This window comes from Anabrus simplex, chromosome 1, assembly GCF_040414725.1.
Source record: "Anabrus simplex isolate iqAnaSimp1 chromosome 1, ASM4041472v1, whole genome shotgun sequence".
In the NCBI taxonomy this organism is placed as follows: domain Eukaryota; kingdom Metazoa; phylum Arthropoda; class Insecta; order Orthoptera; family Tettigoniidae; genus Anabrus; species Anabrus simplex.
The window spans coordinates 1,032,211,243-1,032,227,674 of record NC_090265.1 but is presented as its reverse complement, the minus strand read 5'-3'; the positions used below and the strand labels follow the sequence as shown (position 1 = coordinate 1,032,227,674).

Sequence of the window (16,432 nt, the reverse complement as noted above, 5' to 3'; positions counted from 1 at the left end):
TTGTAGCATTCTGTGCCCTTAATGCAAAAGAAAATGCGCAGAAGTATGAATTAATTTTTTACTGTTTTTACATCCCATTAACTAAGTTTGACAGTTTTGGAAGATGCCGAGGTGCTAGAATTTTGTCCCACAGGAGTTCTTTTATGTGCCAGTATAAATACAAACACAAGGCTGACATATTTGAACACCTTCCACCAGACTGAGCCAGGATCGAACCTGCCATGTTGTGGTCAGAAGGCCAGAGCCTCAAACGTCTGAGCTACTCAGCCCAGCATAGAAGTATGAAATCTTTTTCTTTGTTTGGCTATACGCTGATCCTCTCTGTAGCAAAAGGATGTGAATGTTATTGCAAAATACATTTTTATAAGCACATGCTCCATATTTGAAGAAGTTCTGTGCATACTTCACCTTATTTTCGGCATATTTGCATGCACATTTCAGGGCTAAAAGCTTGTATAAACTTTCCAGACATAGTAATAACATTGTAGAATACTTTCTCTATTGTAATAGTAGATATATCACTGAAAGTGAAAGAGCTCAATACTTATTTGAGATCTTTGATACTTTTATAAATGAAAATAATGTAGTAGTAACTAGGGAACTGTTTGGACTGGACAAGAATGAATACAATTCACTCATACTGGCAAAAAACCAGGTAAGTCAATTTCTAAAATTTTAAAATTTTTTTGCAGTATCTTACTAAGGCCAGTGTTTCTATCCTTTGACACTAACAAGATGAGTCATTTCATCATAATATTGAAGAAATAGCCAAATTTAACTTCCAGATTTATTTAAGAATATAAAACACTCCCGTGTAAGAACCAGATAAGCTGAGTCAGTCACTTCCATTCACGATCTAAAGCAGATACTTCATTAATTTTGTGAATTAAACAAAATCCAACCAAAACCCTTATTTAAAAAGCTGTTTCATATAACACAGAATGGTTTAACAACATTTGGTGAATCAGTGATTTTAAAAATCTCAGAACATTTTGTAGGCTTGTAGACTGAATGCTGAGAGGCATAATGGTCTATAATGATGTATGTATGTATGTATGTATGTATGTATGTATGTATGTATGTATGTATGTATGTATGTATGTATGTATGTATGTATGTATGTATGTAAAAAAAGTGCTTCCTCTGAGAACTTAAATTTCTTGACTTATCTTGTTATTCCCTGGAATGAGTGAATTAACTTGGTAGGATAATCAACTAAGACATCATACACTTATGGCATAGTCATTCTACTGTAAAATAATATTTACATACTTAAAACATCATAATTTGCTACTGCAGTTTTAAATGGAACATTGTGGTTCAAAGGTACCAATTGCAATGAAACGTAGTAGGATGATCAACTAAGATATTACTGCACATTAGCCATTGTAAATTGATAGTCCACAGGATGATAAAATGCGGAATTCTCAACAGGTATCCAGTAGTTTCCTGATTTGTGCTAATAAAGATTATATTAAAAGCAAGCCTGTTTATATGTAGATGAACAAGATATCATACTACATCATATTTTATCTTCCATTATAAATACAACATACATATAAAAAATTCTAATATGTTGACATATTCATATACCGTACTCATTATTAAAATAGGTTTGTAGAGCGTGAAATTCTGCTTGTGTTGTCAAAATCCCATTTTCGGTATAAAGTGTTTTATGCAACGTTAAAATAAAACTATCGGTATATTTCTACAGTGCATATGCAAGGTTATTTGTCATTATCAGCTAACTGCTCTGAGCTGCCCAGCTATTTTTCAGCAATTAATTATAATACTACAGTTGATTTATGATAAAATTATAACTACCATTAAATTTAGGATAAGTTAATTGACCATTTACCCCAGTTTAATTGAAATCTGTCTGGTCCAACACATTCCTTTGTAAGAGAATTGGTGAATGTATTAAAATATTCAGCTGTTATGGAAGATTCCAAGCACTTATTCATATCAAAGTTCCTGATGCAATGAGGATTCATTGTATTATTCACAGTGAAGTACTTGCATCAAAGTATCTGAGCCCTGACTGAGCCAAGTCTTAAAATGTGTAGTGAATATAATAGTTTTTAAGAATTTTGTTGTTGAAGGCTCACATTTTCAAGAAACTATATGATGATGTGGGAGCCAAGCACATACGCTTTTGTTGTACTACTGATGTTTGTGATGGCTCATATGGGGTATGTTTGTCTTTTATATTTTAACTGTGGTAAGAAACCATTAATATTACTGTGTTCCTACTCTCAAATATGGTTCCTTCATTGTCTCTTTTAATTTACATGTAATGTTCATGGAATATGGTTCCCTAAATGTCACATAATGCTGTTTTGAATAAGTTTACTCATAACTACATTATTATACCAATTGTAGCAGAGACAAGATAATATTAGCAGAATGTAAAACATAAAACATCAACAAAATAAATAAATAATAGGAAGAAAGTAAAGCCATCACCACCAAATAAAGTTACTACTGAAAACAATAGAAATGGAAATAGAAACCTCTGACAATCAATCACTCCAATGTTACAAGTCCTAACAAACACAAAGAAAAAAATTAAATACTGTATCACACTTTCTCTAAGACATGTGAAATGACATGCAATGGATTTTCACACACATATATTTGGGATTGTATTCTAAAAATGGACTTTTTGTTAGAAGAAACACACAATAACATTCCTCAAACATAAAACCATGCAATAAACTACACTGATCAATATTTAAAGCAAACAAAACATTAAGTAGGTATGTATCAGACAGATTAAATTAACATATGCTGGCAGAACTTCACCTTCACAGTTGCTATCAAGAGTTTTTCTTGATCAAGGAACACTTGTCGTTTGTCTGGAGTAAGATTAACATCTACATTGCCATGTGCCATTCTCATATTCAGGAACACAAAAGGATACTGATGCTTATTGAAATGATGATATACTTCATTCACACTCTTTGAAATCTGAAAGAAATTATTCTTGTTAACACATACCATTCATTACAACGAAAGAGTGAAATAACCAGATGGTAATTAATGAATTATCGAAAAAAATTATATTAGGTTGATGCCTAAGTCCATAGTGTTTGTGCTACTGAGATAGCTAGGAGCATGTTTATAATTTGTCAATTGTCATTTGGAGTGCCATTGTAAAGCTTGTGGGTATGTTTTGAATTTTTCTGCTCTGAAGAAGGTGAAGTGCTAGAAAAATGATCGAAGATGGAGTGCCAAGTGGCAAAAAAGAACATTATCAACAAATTCTTCTCTCTCAGTTAAAACAGACGAGCAAACGTAGCTGAGGCAGTTTGAACCATTTGCACTGTATACAGGAAGAGTACAGCACAAAAGTTTTGATCAGAAAGACTATCTACAAGACCAACTGAGCTGATTCATGATGACACGTTAGTCAACCCGAGAATTTGGAAATGTAATGAACTTTAACTAGTTAGTCATTGTGGAACATATGCACTCTACGGTAAAGGTTCAGAAATGTGGGGAGTGGTTATCATATTGTTCAAGCAAAAACAACAAACAACAGTGAGCAACCATTTGTGTGTCATTGCTTGATCATTATCGGTTAGCTCATGAGTGAACATTCTTGGCCAGGATTGTTATGGGTTACGAGAAATGATGCCTTTATGTGAACATAAAAAATTAAAGGAATGGGCAAGCCCAAAGAAATCACATTAAGCATCTTGTGGGGCAAGGAGAGTCTAGTGCTCTGTGAGTTGCTTCCCAGAAATGTAACTGTCACAGCTGATGTTTACTGTCAACAACCGAGATGCTTTGTGGCTCCAATGCAAGAAAACCAACAACAAATGTTGCTATTGCATGATGAGCCCACATGTTGTTAACATGACAAAAACAGTTATCCACAAGCTTGGTTGGGAGGTTCTTCCACACTACCCTTATTCCCCAGATCTTGCCCCCTCAATTTTCATCTCTTCTACTCTTTACAAAACAACATCCAATTACACTCTTTTCGTGATGAAAATGATCTTTGAACTTGGCTTGACGACTTCAGTACCAAATCAGTAGCATTCTTCAGGCGTAGAATTTAAAAACTGCCCCAGCATTGGCAGAAAATTATTTACAATACAGGGAATTATACTACTGATGATGATAGTGACACTAATATGTAGCCTGTATCACCACTGTATCCCATTATTCCAAATGTGCAACAATTAAATGTATAATAATATTAACACATCTTGTCACAGCTAAAATACTACAGACTTATGCATTAACCCAATACATAAACATGTGCTGTATGATCCTGGTAGTGCTCAAATCACCACTCTGTATAATAACCTTCCTGGTAATGAAAGAACATACTTAAATGTACAACCATCTACTACTGCAAAGACGTTTTAGCCAATACCTTAATTTTTTGAAGTGTCGGACACCCCTTTCATATTTTCCCTCTGATTAGTGATAATAGAGGATGGTTGCCTAATTGTACTTCCTCTTAAAACAGTAATACCCTCACAGAGGTACACTGTAATAAAGAAGACTATTTACTTGTATTATGATAACATGGTAGAAGCAGGATGTCACTCGAAATCTTAGTTCATCTGAGACATAATGCTTTTAACTGCACTCACTATTATGCTTATGTCAGCAGCAGTGGGAGTTACTCGTTTCTGAGTTTACAGATTTCCTGGCTAATAGCTCACTTCAATTCACAGCAGTTTGTGTTTAAACTTCCGGTGACTGTACTGCCAATTCTTGCGTAGAACAAATGTCCACACATCGCGTAGCTGAGGAATGGGGGAGATCTTGGCTGGGTTTAGCAAAGTTTGCATTCCTGTCACTTAATATCTTCATGCCTGCAGCGTTCTTGTTCGAAGTGTTGAACTGAGGCACAGACACTTTGCCGCCAAAGTAAATGGTCTTTGTCAAGTGTTTCCGAGGTTTGTGGGTTTATTTCTGCCATCTTTAAGGTTTGTTTCAGTTGGTCTTGAACCGGAGCCAAGTTCACCACAGAGGATCTGGCGTGGTAGTCTGGTGTCATTCATACAGCACACATGTCCTGCCCATCTGAGGCAATGGCTAATGACCAATGCTTCTACACTCTTAGCACATGCTTTCTCGAGAACTTCAACATCAGAGACGTAGTTTTCTCACCTGATGTTCATGATGGAGAGTAGATTTTGCTGGTGAAAGCGCTTCAGTTTTTTGATGTCACGGCAGTATAAGGTCCACGTTTCACAGCCATAGAGAAGTTTAGCCTGGTACACCATGAGTTTTGTGCGAATTGTATGGTTTTTATTCCTGAAGACTGTGGGATAGTTGGCCACATGGGCAGCATAAGGCCTGTTTTCCACATCCCGTTCTGAAGTACAGCTCTTTGACATGATACTCCCAAGGTAAGTGAAGTGGTCTACTTGTTTTAGTTTGGTGTTTGATATGGTAATGTTAAATTCTGGGATGTTAGTCCCTGATGCAGGGTGAGCAAGTACCTTGTTTTTTTTGGGCATTGATGGTGAGGCTAAAAAGGACATATGCATCCTTGAAATTGTTGACTAACTGTTGCAGTCTGTCAGGTGTAAGAGCCAATGATGCAGTATCATCAGCATAATGCATTTCAGTTACTCTAGTAACACTGGTACGTCTTCGCGAGTTAGGTCTGGCCAAGTTGAAGAGGCCACCATCAAAGTATTTAATCTCTACACCGAGGTTGCCTATTGTTACATAAAGCATGGCCGCCAGATACAAGGTAAACAGAGTTGGAGCAAGTACGCAACCCTGCTTCAATCCATGTCTGATTGGGAATGATTCGGAGAAGTTGTTTTGATGGAGAATCTATCCAGCCATACCATCAACTGTTTTCAGAGTTCCAATCGAAGAGCGAGATGGACCGTAGATCTCTTTTATTCCCACGTAGAAGTGCTTGTACCAGCCCCACAAAATGCTCAGAACAGTCAAAGCATCTCAGAACTGCCCACACATTGAGTCTTGGAACACTATCAAAGGCCTTTTCCAAGTCATAAAACACAAAATAGAGAGGCTCCTGTTGTTCTCTGCATTTCTCCTGCAATTGCTTTGCACAAAAGATCATGTCAACAGTACCTCTAGAGGCTCGGAAACCACATTGAGACTCTGGTAGAGTCTTTTCGGAGATGACTAGCAGGCGGCTAAGCAGGATCCTTGCGAGAAGCCTTCCTATAATGGATAACAGGAAAATACTACGATAGTTGTCACTTATTCTATGGTCACCTTTCTTGAAAACAGGGATGATATTGGCATTTTTGAGATCGCCGGGTATTTTTTGGGTTTCCCAAATTGAGAGGATGAGAGTGAAGATCCTTGTTTTTAGAGGTAAACCTCCACCCTGAATTAGTTTCAGAGGGATGGTGTCTAGTCTAGGTGCATTCCTAGGATTCAGTCCATCAGTGCCATGCACAATTCCTGATAAGTTGGTTGCATCGCAATCCATGGTTGAGGGGGAAGTTGTGGCACATCCCCTAGAAAGTCATTGGCAGCAGTGGGGCTTCGGTTTAAAAGAATGGAGAGGTGTTCCTTCCAGTGCTCCAGGATGTCTCTACCATTGGTAAGAGTGTTAGCACCATCAACTGTTTTCAGAGTTCCAACTGAAGGGCGAGATGGACTGTAGATCTCTTTTATTCCCGCATAGAAGTTCCACAGGTCTCTGGCATCAGATAGTATTTGGAGTTCTAGAGCCTTCTCCTGCCACCAGTTGTTCTTCATTTATCTTATTTGAGTCTCACACTTCTGTTTCAGATCTTGAAACACAGCTTTCTTCACATTGGATGATGGATCTTGAAGAAAGAATAGGAGGGCTTCCCGTTTGGCACTGATAAGGCTCAGAATTTCTTCATTGTTGTCCTCAAACCATTCTTGCCTCTTTCTTTTCTCGTAACTGATGATTTCCTCAGCTGGCTCAATGACAGTCCTTTGGAGTGTTGACCATTCTATTATGCTTATGAATGCACATAATTCTAGAAAGTTTTGTTAGAACAGGTGAATAGTATGTCCGGCTAATTACCCCGCTATGATAATAAGCAGGCTGCATAGTCAGTGTCTCAACGCTGAGTGTTGGGTGGTAATAAATAACCCAATCCCCTAACGTAACCAATTGCTTCAGGCGGATGAGTTTCCTTTGGTGAGGTGGTCTCCTCAGTGTAGGAAATTACAATAGAACGCATCGAATAGCATCTGACCCCAGGTTATGGGTAGCTGCAAAAAAAGTCTGAATCCCATGTTAGGAGTAGTCTAATCTCCTGCTGGCAGTAGCTTTTTGGGAGTGGTGATGCCATCATCACAACAGCCTAAAATGAAAATGGCACTTTTAAATCAGCCTTGCAAAAGGCCAGGACATTCAACGGAAGCAATGCGCAGTCCTTATGCTGGGGGAAACTGTAAGCAGTGGGCAACAATTGAACGTTAAGAAGATGGCAATAATCAACCTCATGTCAATATCAGAAGAGATGATTGATTTTATAGAGGAGGAGAATGTACCTATGATGGGATTGAGTGAGGTAAAGTGGAGAGAAAAAAGGAAAGAAGTTGAGGAAGGGATACATTCTCTTCTGGAGTGGAGGACATAAGGCAAAGAATGGAGATCTTAGATGAGTATGTAGATAATGTGGACTATATAAGTGATAGAATAATCAAGATAAACCAAACCAAAACCAAACCCCATGGCATTACAGCCCTTGAAGGGCCTTGGCCTACCAAGCGACCACTGCTCAGCCCGAAAGCCTGCAGATTACGAGGTGTCATGTGGTCAGCATGACGAATCATCTCGCTGTTATTCTTGGCTTTCTAGACCGGGGCCGCTATCTTACCGTCAGATAGCTCCTCAATTCTACTCACGCAGGCTTAGCGGACCTCAAACCAGCCCTCAGGTCCAGGTAAAAAACCCTGACCTGGCCGGGAATTGAACCCAGGACCTCTGGGTAAGAAGCATGGCACACTACCATTACACCATGGGGCCGGCATAATCAAGATACAGTTTAGAACAAAGTATGAAGTAAAGGATTTCATCCAAGTGTACGCATCCCAGACTGGATTCAAAGAAGATGATATGGACAAATTCCTGGAGACACTGGAGAGAGAAAGGATGTGGAAGTGACTGTCATGGGAGACTAATGCAATAGTGGGATGTGATAGAAAAGGTATGGAAATGAAGAGGGAGAGAAGTTGGTGAATTTTTGTGTGAGGAATGTGTTAATTGTGGGCAATGTGTGGTTCAGGAAGACGAATGGTACAAAGATTATAGGATATAGATGGGGAAACAGAAGAACAAAGACAGTAATTGATTACCTCTTGGTAGAAAGAGCAAATATTATTAGTTGTAAATAACAGACTTGCCAAAAGAAGCCTTCAAGGAGACCACACAGTAGTAGTAGTAGTAAAAATGAAAGTAGGAAAACCAGTGAAAATGAAAGATAAGAAAATAAAAGTATGGAAATTAAAAGATGTATGTATGTATGATGGGTATTCAGCACAAAGGCTGGTTTGATCCTCCACAGTTCCACCAACAGATGTCATAGATAGCCCAGCATCACTGAAGAGGCATACTAGGGAAGTGAGGAGTGAGGTGGTTTCCCGTTGCTTTCCTCACCGTGCGAGAAGTTGTTACTATTACATATCAGTCTGCCAAGCCCACTGAAATGCATGCACCAACCAACCCTATGAGTGCTATTTTCACACAATTCATAACAGGGACTGGCTGCATAAGGAATGGTATTACTAGCATCGCTCATACCTCGGTCACCTTCATATTGTCAAAGCCAAGGATGAGACTGACACAGGTCAATGAAAGTAACAAATTTATTCTAGCCCATACCAGAAGATATAGTGCACTGTAAACACTACATCTCACCAGCAAAGGCATAAATTAAAAGATAGGGAAGTAAAAGAAAAATTCCAAAATGAACTGAAACAACACATACCCAGAACTGAGGTGGATAGTGTGGAAGTGGAATGGCACATGTTCAAGAAGACATTTGTAAGCTGTGCAGAGAGTCCTTGTGGCAGAATTGCTGAAAGAGTGAGAGACCGCATGGTGGAATGAGAGGGTAAAGGAAGCAGTGAAAAATAAGGAGCATGGCAATTATAGGATAAAGATAAAACTGAAAAATGTAGAAGAAAATATCAGGAAATGAAAAGAAGGTGCAAGAAAGTAGTTAGTGATGAAAAGAAGAAATGGTTGGAAGGATTGACATGAGAGTTGGAAGAGGATATGTATAGTGCTAAAAGGATGCTATATGGATTTGAAAGAACGAAAAGAAAAGAGAGTCTACACAAAGCAAGAAAGGGAAAGAATGAGAGATAATAACACAACCAGAGGAGATAAGGTAAAAACAGAAGGATTACTTTCAGGAAATCTTGAATGTGAGAAGGGGTGTACATGAGATGATAGAGGAGACAGAATCTGAGAGCGAAATCACAATGGAAGATGTGAAAACTGCTGTCAAATGAGTGAAAATGGGAAAAGCAACAGGAATGGACGAATTGTGAGTGGAAATGATCCAAGTAGGAGGACCTGTTAATCTACGATGGCTGTGTAGGCTATTTAGATGTATTTGGAAAGAAAAGTCAGTACCAAATGACTGGAATAGAGGAGTAATAATAACTATAAAAGGGGAACAAGAAGAAATTTGATAATTATCAAATCACACCCATATCTCAGGTCGCAAAAATATTTGAAAGGGTACTAGAAAAGAGAATGTGAAGAATGGTGGAGGGAAAATTACAAGAAAAGCAATATGGTTTTCAAAATGGAAGATCCAACCGTGGTGGCTGGCACGACTTTAGCCGGCTACATATTGTATTACTAACTCTAAGTCATCTTCAGTATGAGGCAGTTAATGGAAAAACACTGGGAATATGTAAGAGATATTGAGATGCCATTCATTGATTTAGAAAAGGCTTATAATGTTGTACCCACAGCCAAGTTATGGAAGGCAATGCAATGCAAAGAAGCTGGAAAACAAATTACAGAGTATGTGCAAGCAATGTACAAAATTATTGCAGCAGTGTCCAGAGACTGAGTGGCTTTCTGGACTGTGACAAGGAAATACGCTGTCCCCACTGTTTTATAATGATTATGGACAAAATTGTGAAGGAGACAAACGTAAAAACTGGGGAAAGGGAGCTGAAGGTAAATTCTGTTTGCAGATGATATTGTGGTGAAGGGAGCAAACAGAGAGGAAGTAAAAGGGTAACTCGACATATTTCATGAGATTACTGAAAAATTATGGAAGGAAAACAGCATGGGAAAAGTACAACAGTAGTGATGACAAGAGGAGAAAAGAATTATAAAAATAAAGGGACAAATCTTTGAATTTTGGAGAGCTTTGAGTACTGGAAAAAGAACCAATGCAGGAGACAGAGCTGGACAAGGAGGCCAGTAAAAGGATTCAACAGGGAAATGCATTCTACCACAGTGTGAGGAGCCCGATGTGGAGGAAGGAAGTACCAATGAAGTGTAAAGAGGTGATGTATACGATGTACTACTGCCCGATACTGACATATGTAGCAGAGACCTGACACTGACGCTGTCATTCATAACGATTATGGACAAAATTGTGAAGGAAACAAAGGTAAAAACTGGGGACAGGGAGCTGAAGGTAAATTCTGTTTGCAGATGATATTGTGGTGAGAGGAGCAAGCAGAGAGGAGAATACAATCCAGGCAAGTGAAATGAAATTAAGAAGAATGTTAGGAAAGACAAAAAAGAACAGAGTAAGAAAACAACATCAGGAAGAAAATCTGAGTGGAAAAGCTTTTGCACAGAATGGAGAGGGATAAACTTGGACATGTTAAGAGGACGGAAGAGAGAAAGATGCCAAAGTAGATGATGGAAACCCACATAGGAGGGAGGGCTAGGGGGAGACCCAGACTAAGGTGGTTGAAAATGATTAAGAATAGTATAATTATAAATTATAAGAAACCTGGATTGGAAGACAGTTACAGAGGAACAATGGTGGTCGGATAGAGGAAGATGGAAAAGTGCCATAAACATCCTAACCTGGTGGGACTTGGATGAGAGAAATGGATGATGATGATAAGATGAATTTTCTTTGTAACAAACAGGATTCCCTGAAGTCTCCAAGTGAATTCTGCATACTTCTAAGCTGAGAATATGGACTTGGCTAAAAGGGGAAAGCTTTTATTCAAGGGAAACAGGTTACAATTTCAATTCTTTTCATGGTTGTAATTGTCTATTTAATTCAAAACAGTTCATTATGGAGTTTGTGACTTTTCCTTGAATGACAAAAATATACTTGAGAAAATAACAATAACATGGTACAGGGCAGTAGAATACACATGAACTGCTGTGGTTCAAAACAGTTTTCCGACAGGGAACATAATACCTTGTATCGACAAGGATTTTTGATTTGTCTTTTCCTTTTTGGGCTGCTCCAACTTGACTCAGACTGTTATAAAAATGAACACTATTTCCTCTGATGTATTCACTGAGGGTTAAGGCCAGTTGAGGTGTGATCCAGATCACATCACTTTAGTCTTCAGAGCTTCATAACTCACACTCCTTGACCAAGTGTGGTCATTTATCAGAATGTATACAGAGAGAGAATACTGAACTGTTTTCTATTCTTTGTAACAAAACAGAATTCTCTAAAGTCTCCAAGTGAATTCTGCAAACCCGCTCCACACATTTCTCAAGTACTGTAATAGATGTAATTTCTCGTAAACTTCTAATATATAAAATCACATTTCTTTATAATAGAAACAGTAAGAAACTCAAATGATGAGAATACTAAAACAATCACAATGTATTCATTATCTCAAAATACTGACATCTATCATTACTCTATAATGCTGCAGTGTTTTACTTCTAGATTGATGATGATGATATTAAGGGGTATCAAAATTAATTAAACTGTACAGCTGACTAATTTTTCAAATGTGAAAATTACCAATATTCTAACCTTGTTATTGTGGAAAGGATTTTTAGGCAAACACATATTTTTAAATAATTTGGAAAATTTTATGTAGATACATATTTTAAAATGATTTTCCTATAAATACATAAATTCTTGTTTTTCAGTATATACTAGCACTTCTTAACCCATAGAGTGGGGCTCGCTTCAGGTGATTTGGCCAGAGCGAGCCTGAAGATGGGCGCGCATCTTCAGGTGCTGCCATCTGAAATTGTTTTCACCTTCATGCACATAAGCAGTTTTTGCCTGGGAATCCCCTTGTTATCTGGTACATAGCTGTGTAGCGCAAGAACAACCTCTGTGATGCTTGGCTATTGTTGGTGTGTGAAACTCAGTCAGTGTGTTGCGTGGAGCGTAGTATTGCGTGTTTCTGTGAGAATGTTTTCATCTCTCATAAGTTGTTTTGGTGGTATATAAATATTTCTTTTTGATTTAATGTTTTAATTCTACACAGTGTTTCCTCTTTGTTGTGAACATATCCAAAAGAATTGTAGATCTTCCGAGTGATGATATACGGGATATTCTTGAATTCAGTGAAGAAGATAGATGCAATGATTGTAATTTGGAAAGTAATGGCGAAACTATCCCGCTATTAGATGCTCCAAGCACGAGTGCTTCTATCGGAGTAGGCCTACTGTCTAGATGACATGGACAGGTGCTGAGTTCAAGCCCTGATGAGAGTAGCGAGTCAGAAAGTGAGAATGGTTTTTCTTCCACTCCATATATTGATTGGGATGTAAGGGGATGTAGGAGACCCCAACTTCCAGCTGCATACCAAAGCAGAATCCAGGATGAACTTTTAAATAAAAAAGAACTGGACAAAATATATGAGCATTTCATTGATGATGAACTGAGCAAACTTATTGCAGAACAAACTAATCTGTACACTCAGCAGTCCATTTTAGCCATTCCTGTAAGTAGAGAGAGGGACTGGGTTCCTACAAACAAGGAAGAAATAAAACTTTTATTTCGGTTATTTTTCCTTCAGGGTATAATTCAAGTCTGGCTGTTAATCTGCTATGGTAATGTAGTAAACCATACAGTCATTGTCTTCACACCGAGTGTTGAGTGACGGTAAATAGCCTGACCCACTATAAGGATCAACGGCTAAGGACGGAGGAGTCCTTATAGAAGGGAAATGGGCCCTCAGTGGAAGAAATGCCACTGAAATCCCATATAAACTGTAGCATCTGTACTCCAGAGGAGCGGCTACAAAAGGCGTCTGTTCTCCATGTTAGGAGCAGCTTACAAGTTTCGGCTGGCAGTAACTCTAAAATGCCTTTGGGAGTGGCGAACCCATTGTAATAAAAGCCTATATGATGACAAATGTACTTCAGCCTCGGAAAATGCTAGGGTGTTCACCACAAGCGATATGCAAAATGCTAGGGCGTTCCCCACAAACAACGTGCAATTTTTGTGATGTTGGGAGAAATGTGAGAAATGGGCGATCAGCAACTAAATACATCAAGATAGCGACCATCAATGTAGTGACACTAACAGGAAAAGTGGAAGAAATTGTAGATTTTATGGTTGACAAAGATATAGCATTGCTGGGAATCAGTGAGACCAAGTGGAAAGGAAAAGGTGAGAGGAAACTAAAGAAAGGATACACCTTATACTATAGTGGAAGAAAAGAAGTTAAAAATGGTGTAGGTCTCATAATTAGAAAAGACCTAAAGGAATACCTAGAATTGGTGGAAAACATAAATGACAAGTTGATTAAGGTCAGACTGAGACTTGAAACTGGTGTTACAGATATAATTCAAGGGTATGCTCCACAAACAGGAAATACAGATACGGATCTAGAGAAATACCTTGAATATCTGGAAGGCCAAATACAGAACAAACAAGTTGTGATCATAGGGGACATGAATGCCCAAGTAGGTCAGGAAAGAAAAGGAGATGAAGAGATTATAGGTCCATTTGGATATGGGAAGAGAAACAAGGCTGGAGATATTTTGGTAGACTTTCGCAGAAGAAATGAGCTGATCATTGGTTAACAGATGATTTTGAAAGAAAGACAGTCAGAAGATAACAAGATATAGTTGGGATAACAAAATCAAAACTCTGATAGATTACATTTTGGTCGAGAAAGGTAACAGGAAAACGTTGGTAGATGTAACAGCCCTCTCCAGTGAATCTTTCGAAGGAGATCACAGAGTTGTGATAGCTATGCCTAGAAGTGAACAATGAACCTGTTTGTGCTTTAGTTGATTCTGGAAGTAGCCTCACCTTAATGAGCGAAAATTTGTATAACTCTGTAAAATCTGTCTGTAAGTTCCCTTCTTTAAAACCTATGTCTTTAACCTGCCATACGGCTAACTCTAATTCACTGAATGTGATTGGAAGTCTGAATGTGAAAATTAGAATCCTTAATTTCACGTGGAAAATGCTCGTGCTAGTGGCGAGAGATTTATCTTGTCCTTTTATTCTGGGTGCAAATTTTATTGCCAAAACAGGCATGATTTTGGATCTTCAGTACAACGAGTTCCAGTTTAAATTTTCTGTTAGAGTTTTTAAATTGTGTAGTAGTTCTCATATTCTTCCTTATCATGTCAGTGCTGTCCCTGAGGACACGAGTGAACCCAAAGCATTCGACTTTAGTCATTTACCTGAGAATCAAGCCAACCAACTTGGAAATCTTTGTGATAAATTTCCTGATGTGTTTAGCAATAAGTTAGGGGTAACCAATGTTTTGGAATATAAAACTGAAGTAACTGATAATGTACCTGTTCGTTCTCCTCCGTACCGGTTGTCGCCTCCCAAGATGAAAGCCCTTAAGGTTATCATCGACCAAATGCTTGCTGATGGTGTAATATGTCCTTCTAAATCTGTGTACTCTTCTCCTGTATTTCTCGTCCTTTAACCACAGGGTGGCTTCTGGCCTGTAGTAGATTATAGAATGTTGAATAAGAGAGTTGTGCTTCAATCTGTTCCTCTTCCCAACTTACACTCTTGTTTCTCTTGGTTTGCTAATGCCAAAATTTTTACCATTTTTGATTTGAATCAGGCGTATTATCAGATACCTCTTGCTGAGGAATCCAAGCATCTCACGGCTTTTGCCACTGACTGGAACCTCTATGAATTTGAGTGTGTACCGGCTGCTGGATAACGTGTTGTCAGACATTAAATTCAAATTTGTTTACAATTATTAGGATGATTTAGTAATTTTTAATGAAACTTTAGAAGAACACCTCGTTCATCTCAATGAAGTCCTTGAAAGACTCCGTAAAGCAGGACTGACCCTTACTTTTGCGCAGCTCCAGATGTCCTTCTTAGGACATATTGTGCCTGAAAAAGGTGTTTCGACTGACCAATCTCGTACTGCAGCGATTCAAAATTTCCCAACCCCTAAAGATGTCAAGGCTGTAGCTAGGTTTGTTGGCATGGTCAATTTCTTCCGTAAATTCATCCCCAATTTTATTGAAAGAGCAGCTCCATTAAATGCCTTGAGGAAGAAAGATGCTAAATTTGAATGGGGTGATGCTCAACTTGAAGCTTTCTATGATTTGAAATCTACCTTATGTAATGCAACTGTGCTGGCGACGCCAGATGTTTCTAAATGTTTCATTCTCCAGACTGATGCCTCATCTACTGGTATATCTGGTGTGCTCCTTCAGGAATTTGAAGATGGACGTCATCCAATTTCTTATGCTTCCCATAGTCTCAATCCTGCTGAACTCAATTATTCAATCTATGAATTAGAAGCCTTAGCTGTTGTTTTCTATTTGGAAAGATTCAGAATGTACCTCGAACACCTCCCATTTGATCTTGAAACTGATAATCAGGTGCTGAGTTGGGTACTGACCAGACCAAGAAGGACCGGTTGGGCAATACGCATCTCAGCTTTTCAATTTGAAGCTCGTCACATTCTCAGTAGGATGTTCTACCCTGGCAGTTGATAACCAATTAAGTGATGAATCCCACTTAGAATGGTCAGAAGAATGGTAGGCAATAAGAGCAGATCTTAAATTTCGATTGACTCTTTCAGCATAATTAGGCCTGGGATAATAAGGGGTGGTAGTCACATGAGAAATAGATAGGTCAAAGCAGAAATTACGGAACTGCACAGATAAAAGCTCTAGCATTATCACTCACCTGAAATTGACAGGGTCCAAATGAAGCAAAGATCTGTTTCAAGCAAGAAATAGTAGTATTAGCATTAGCTATGCGAGTAGGAAACAGCCACGTAAAACGCGAGAACGCATCAACACACACAAGTATGAAATGATGGCTGGTCCGTGATCACAGAAATGGTCCGATGTAGTCTATAAATAGTCCTCCATCGGGCGAGAAGCTTGCTCAGATGACAACAGACCAAGGTGGGTATTAGGAGCGGGTTTTCTAATGTTACTGTACAGGTTTTACAAGATTGACCATGGTGCGGATTTCACCATCCATAGATTTCCAAATGAAGTGTTTACGGATTTTCTCTCTAGTTTTGAATACACCTCAATCAGAGCCTGCAGATCCCTCTCCTGAACAAGTTT

At 38.5% G+C, this 16,432-nt stretch overlaps 1 protein-coding gene across 1 annotated transcript in view; it reads right to left on the bottom strand.

Moving 5' to 3' along the window:
- The window catches only part of Pms2 (mismatch repair endonuclease PMS2), a 133,505-nt gene that overhangs the window by 75,645 nt on the left and 41,428 nt on the right, over window positions 1-16,432 (bottom strand). The window contains exon 7 of the mRNA XM_067149397.2: window positions 2,806-2,970. Coding sequence (XP_067005498.2) covers window positions 2,806-2,970 — 165 coding nt within the window. The remainder of the gene's footprint in view (window positions 1-2,805; window positions 2,971-16,432) is intronic.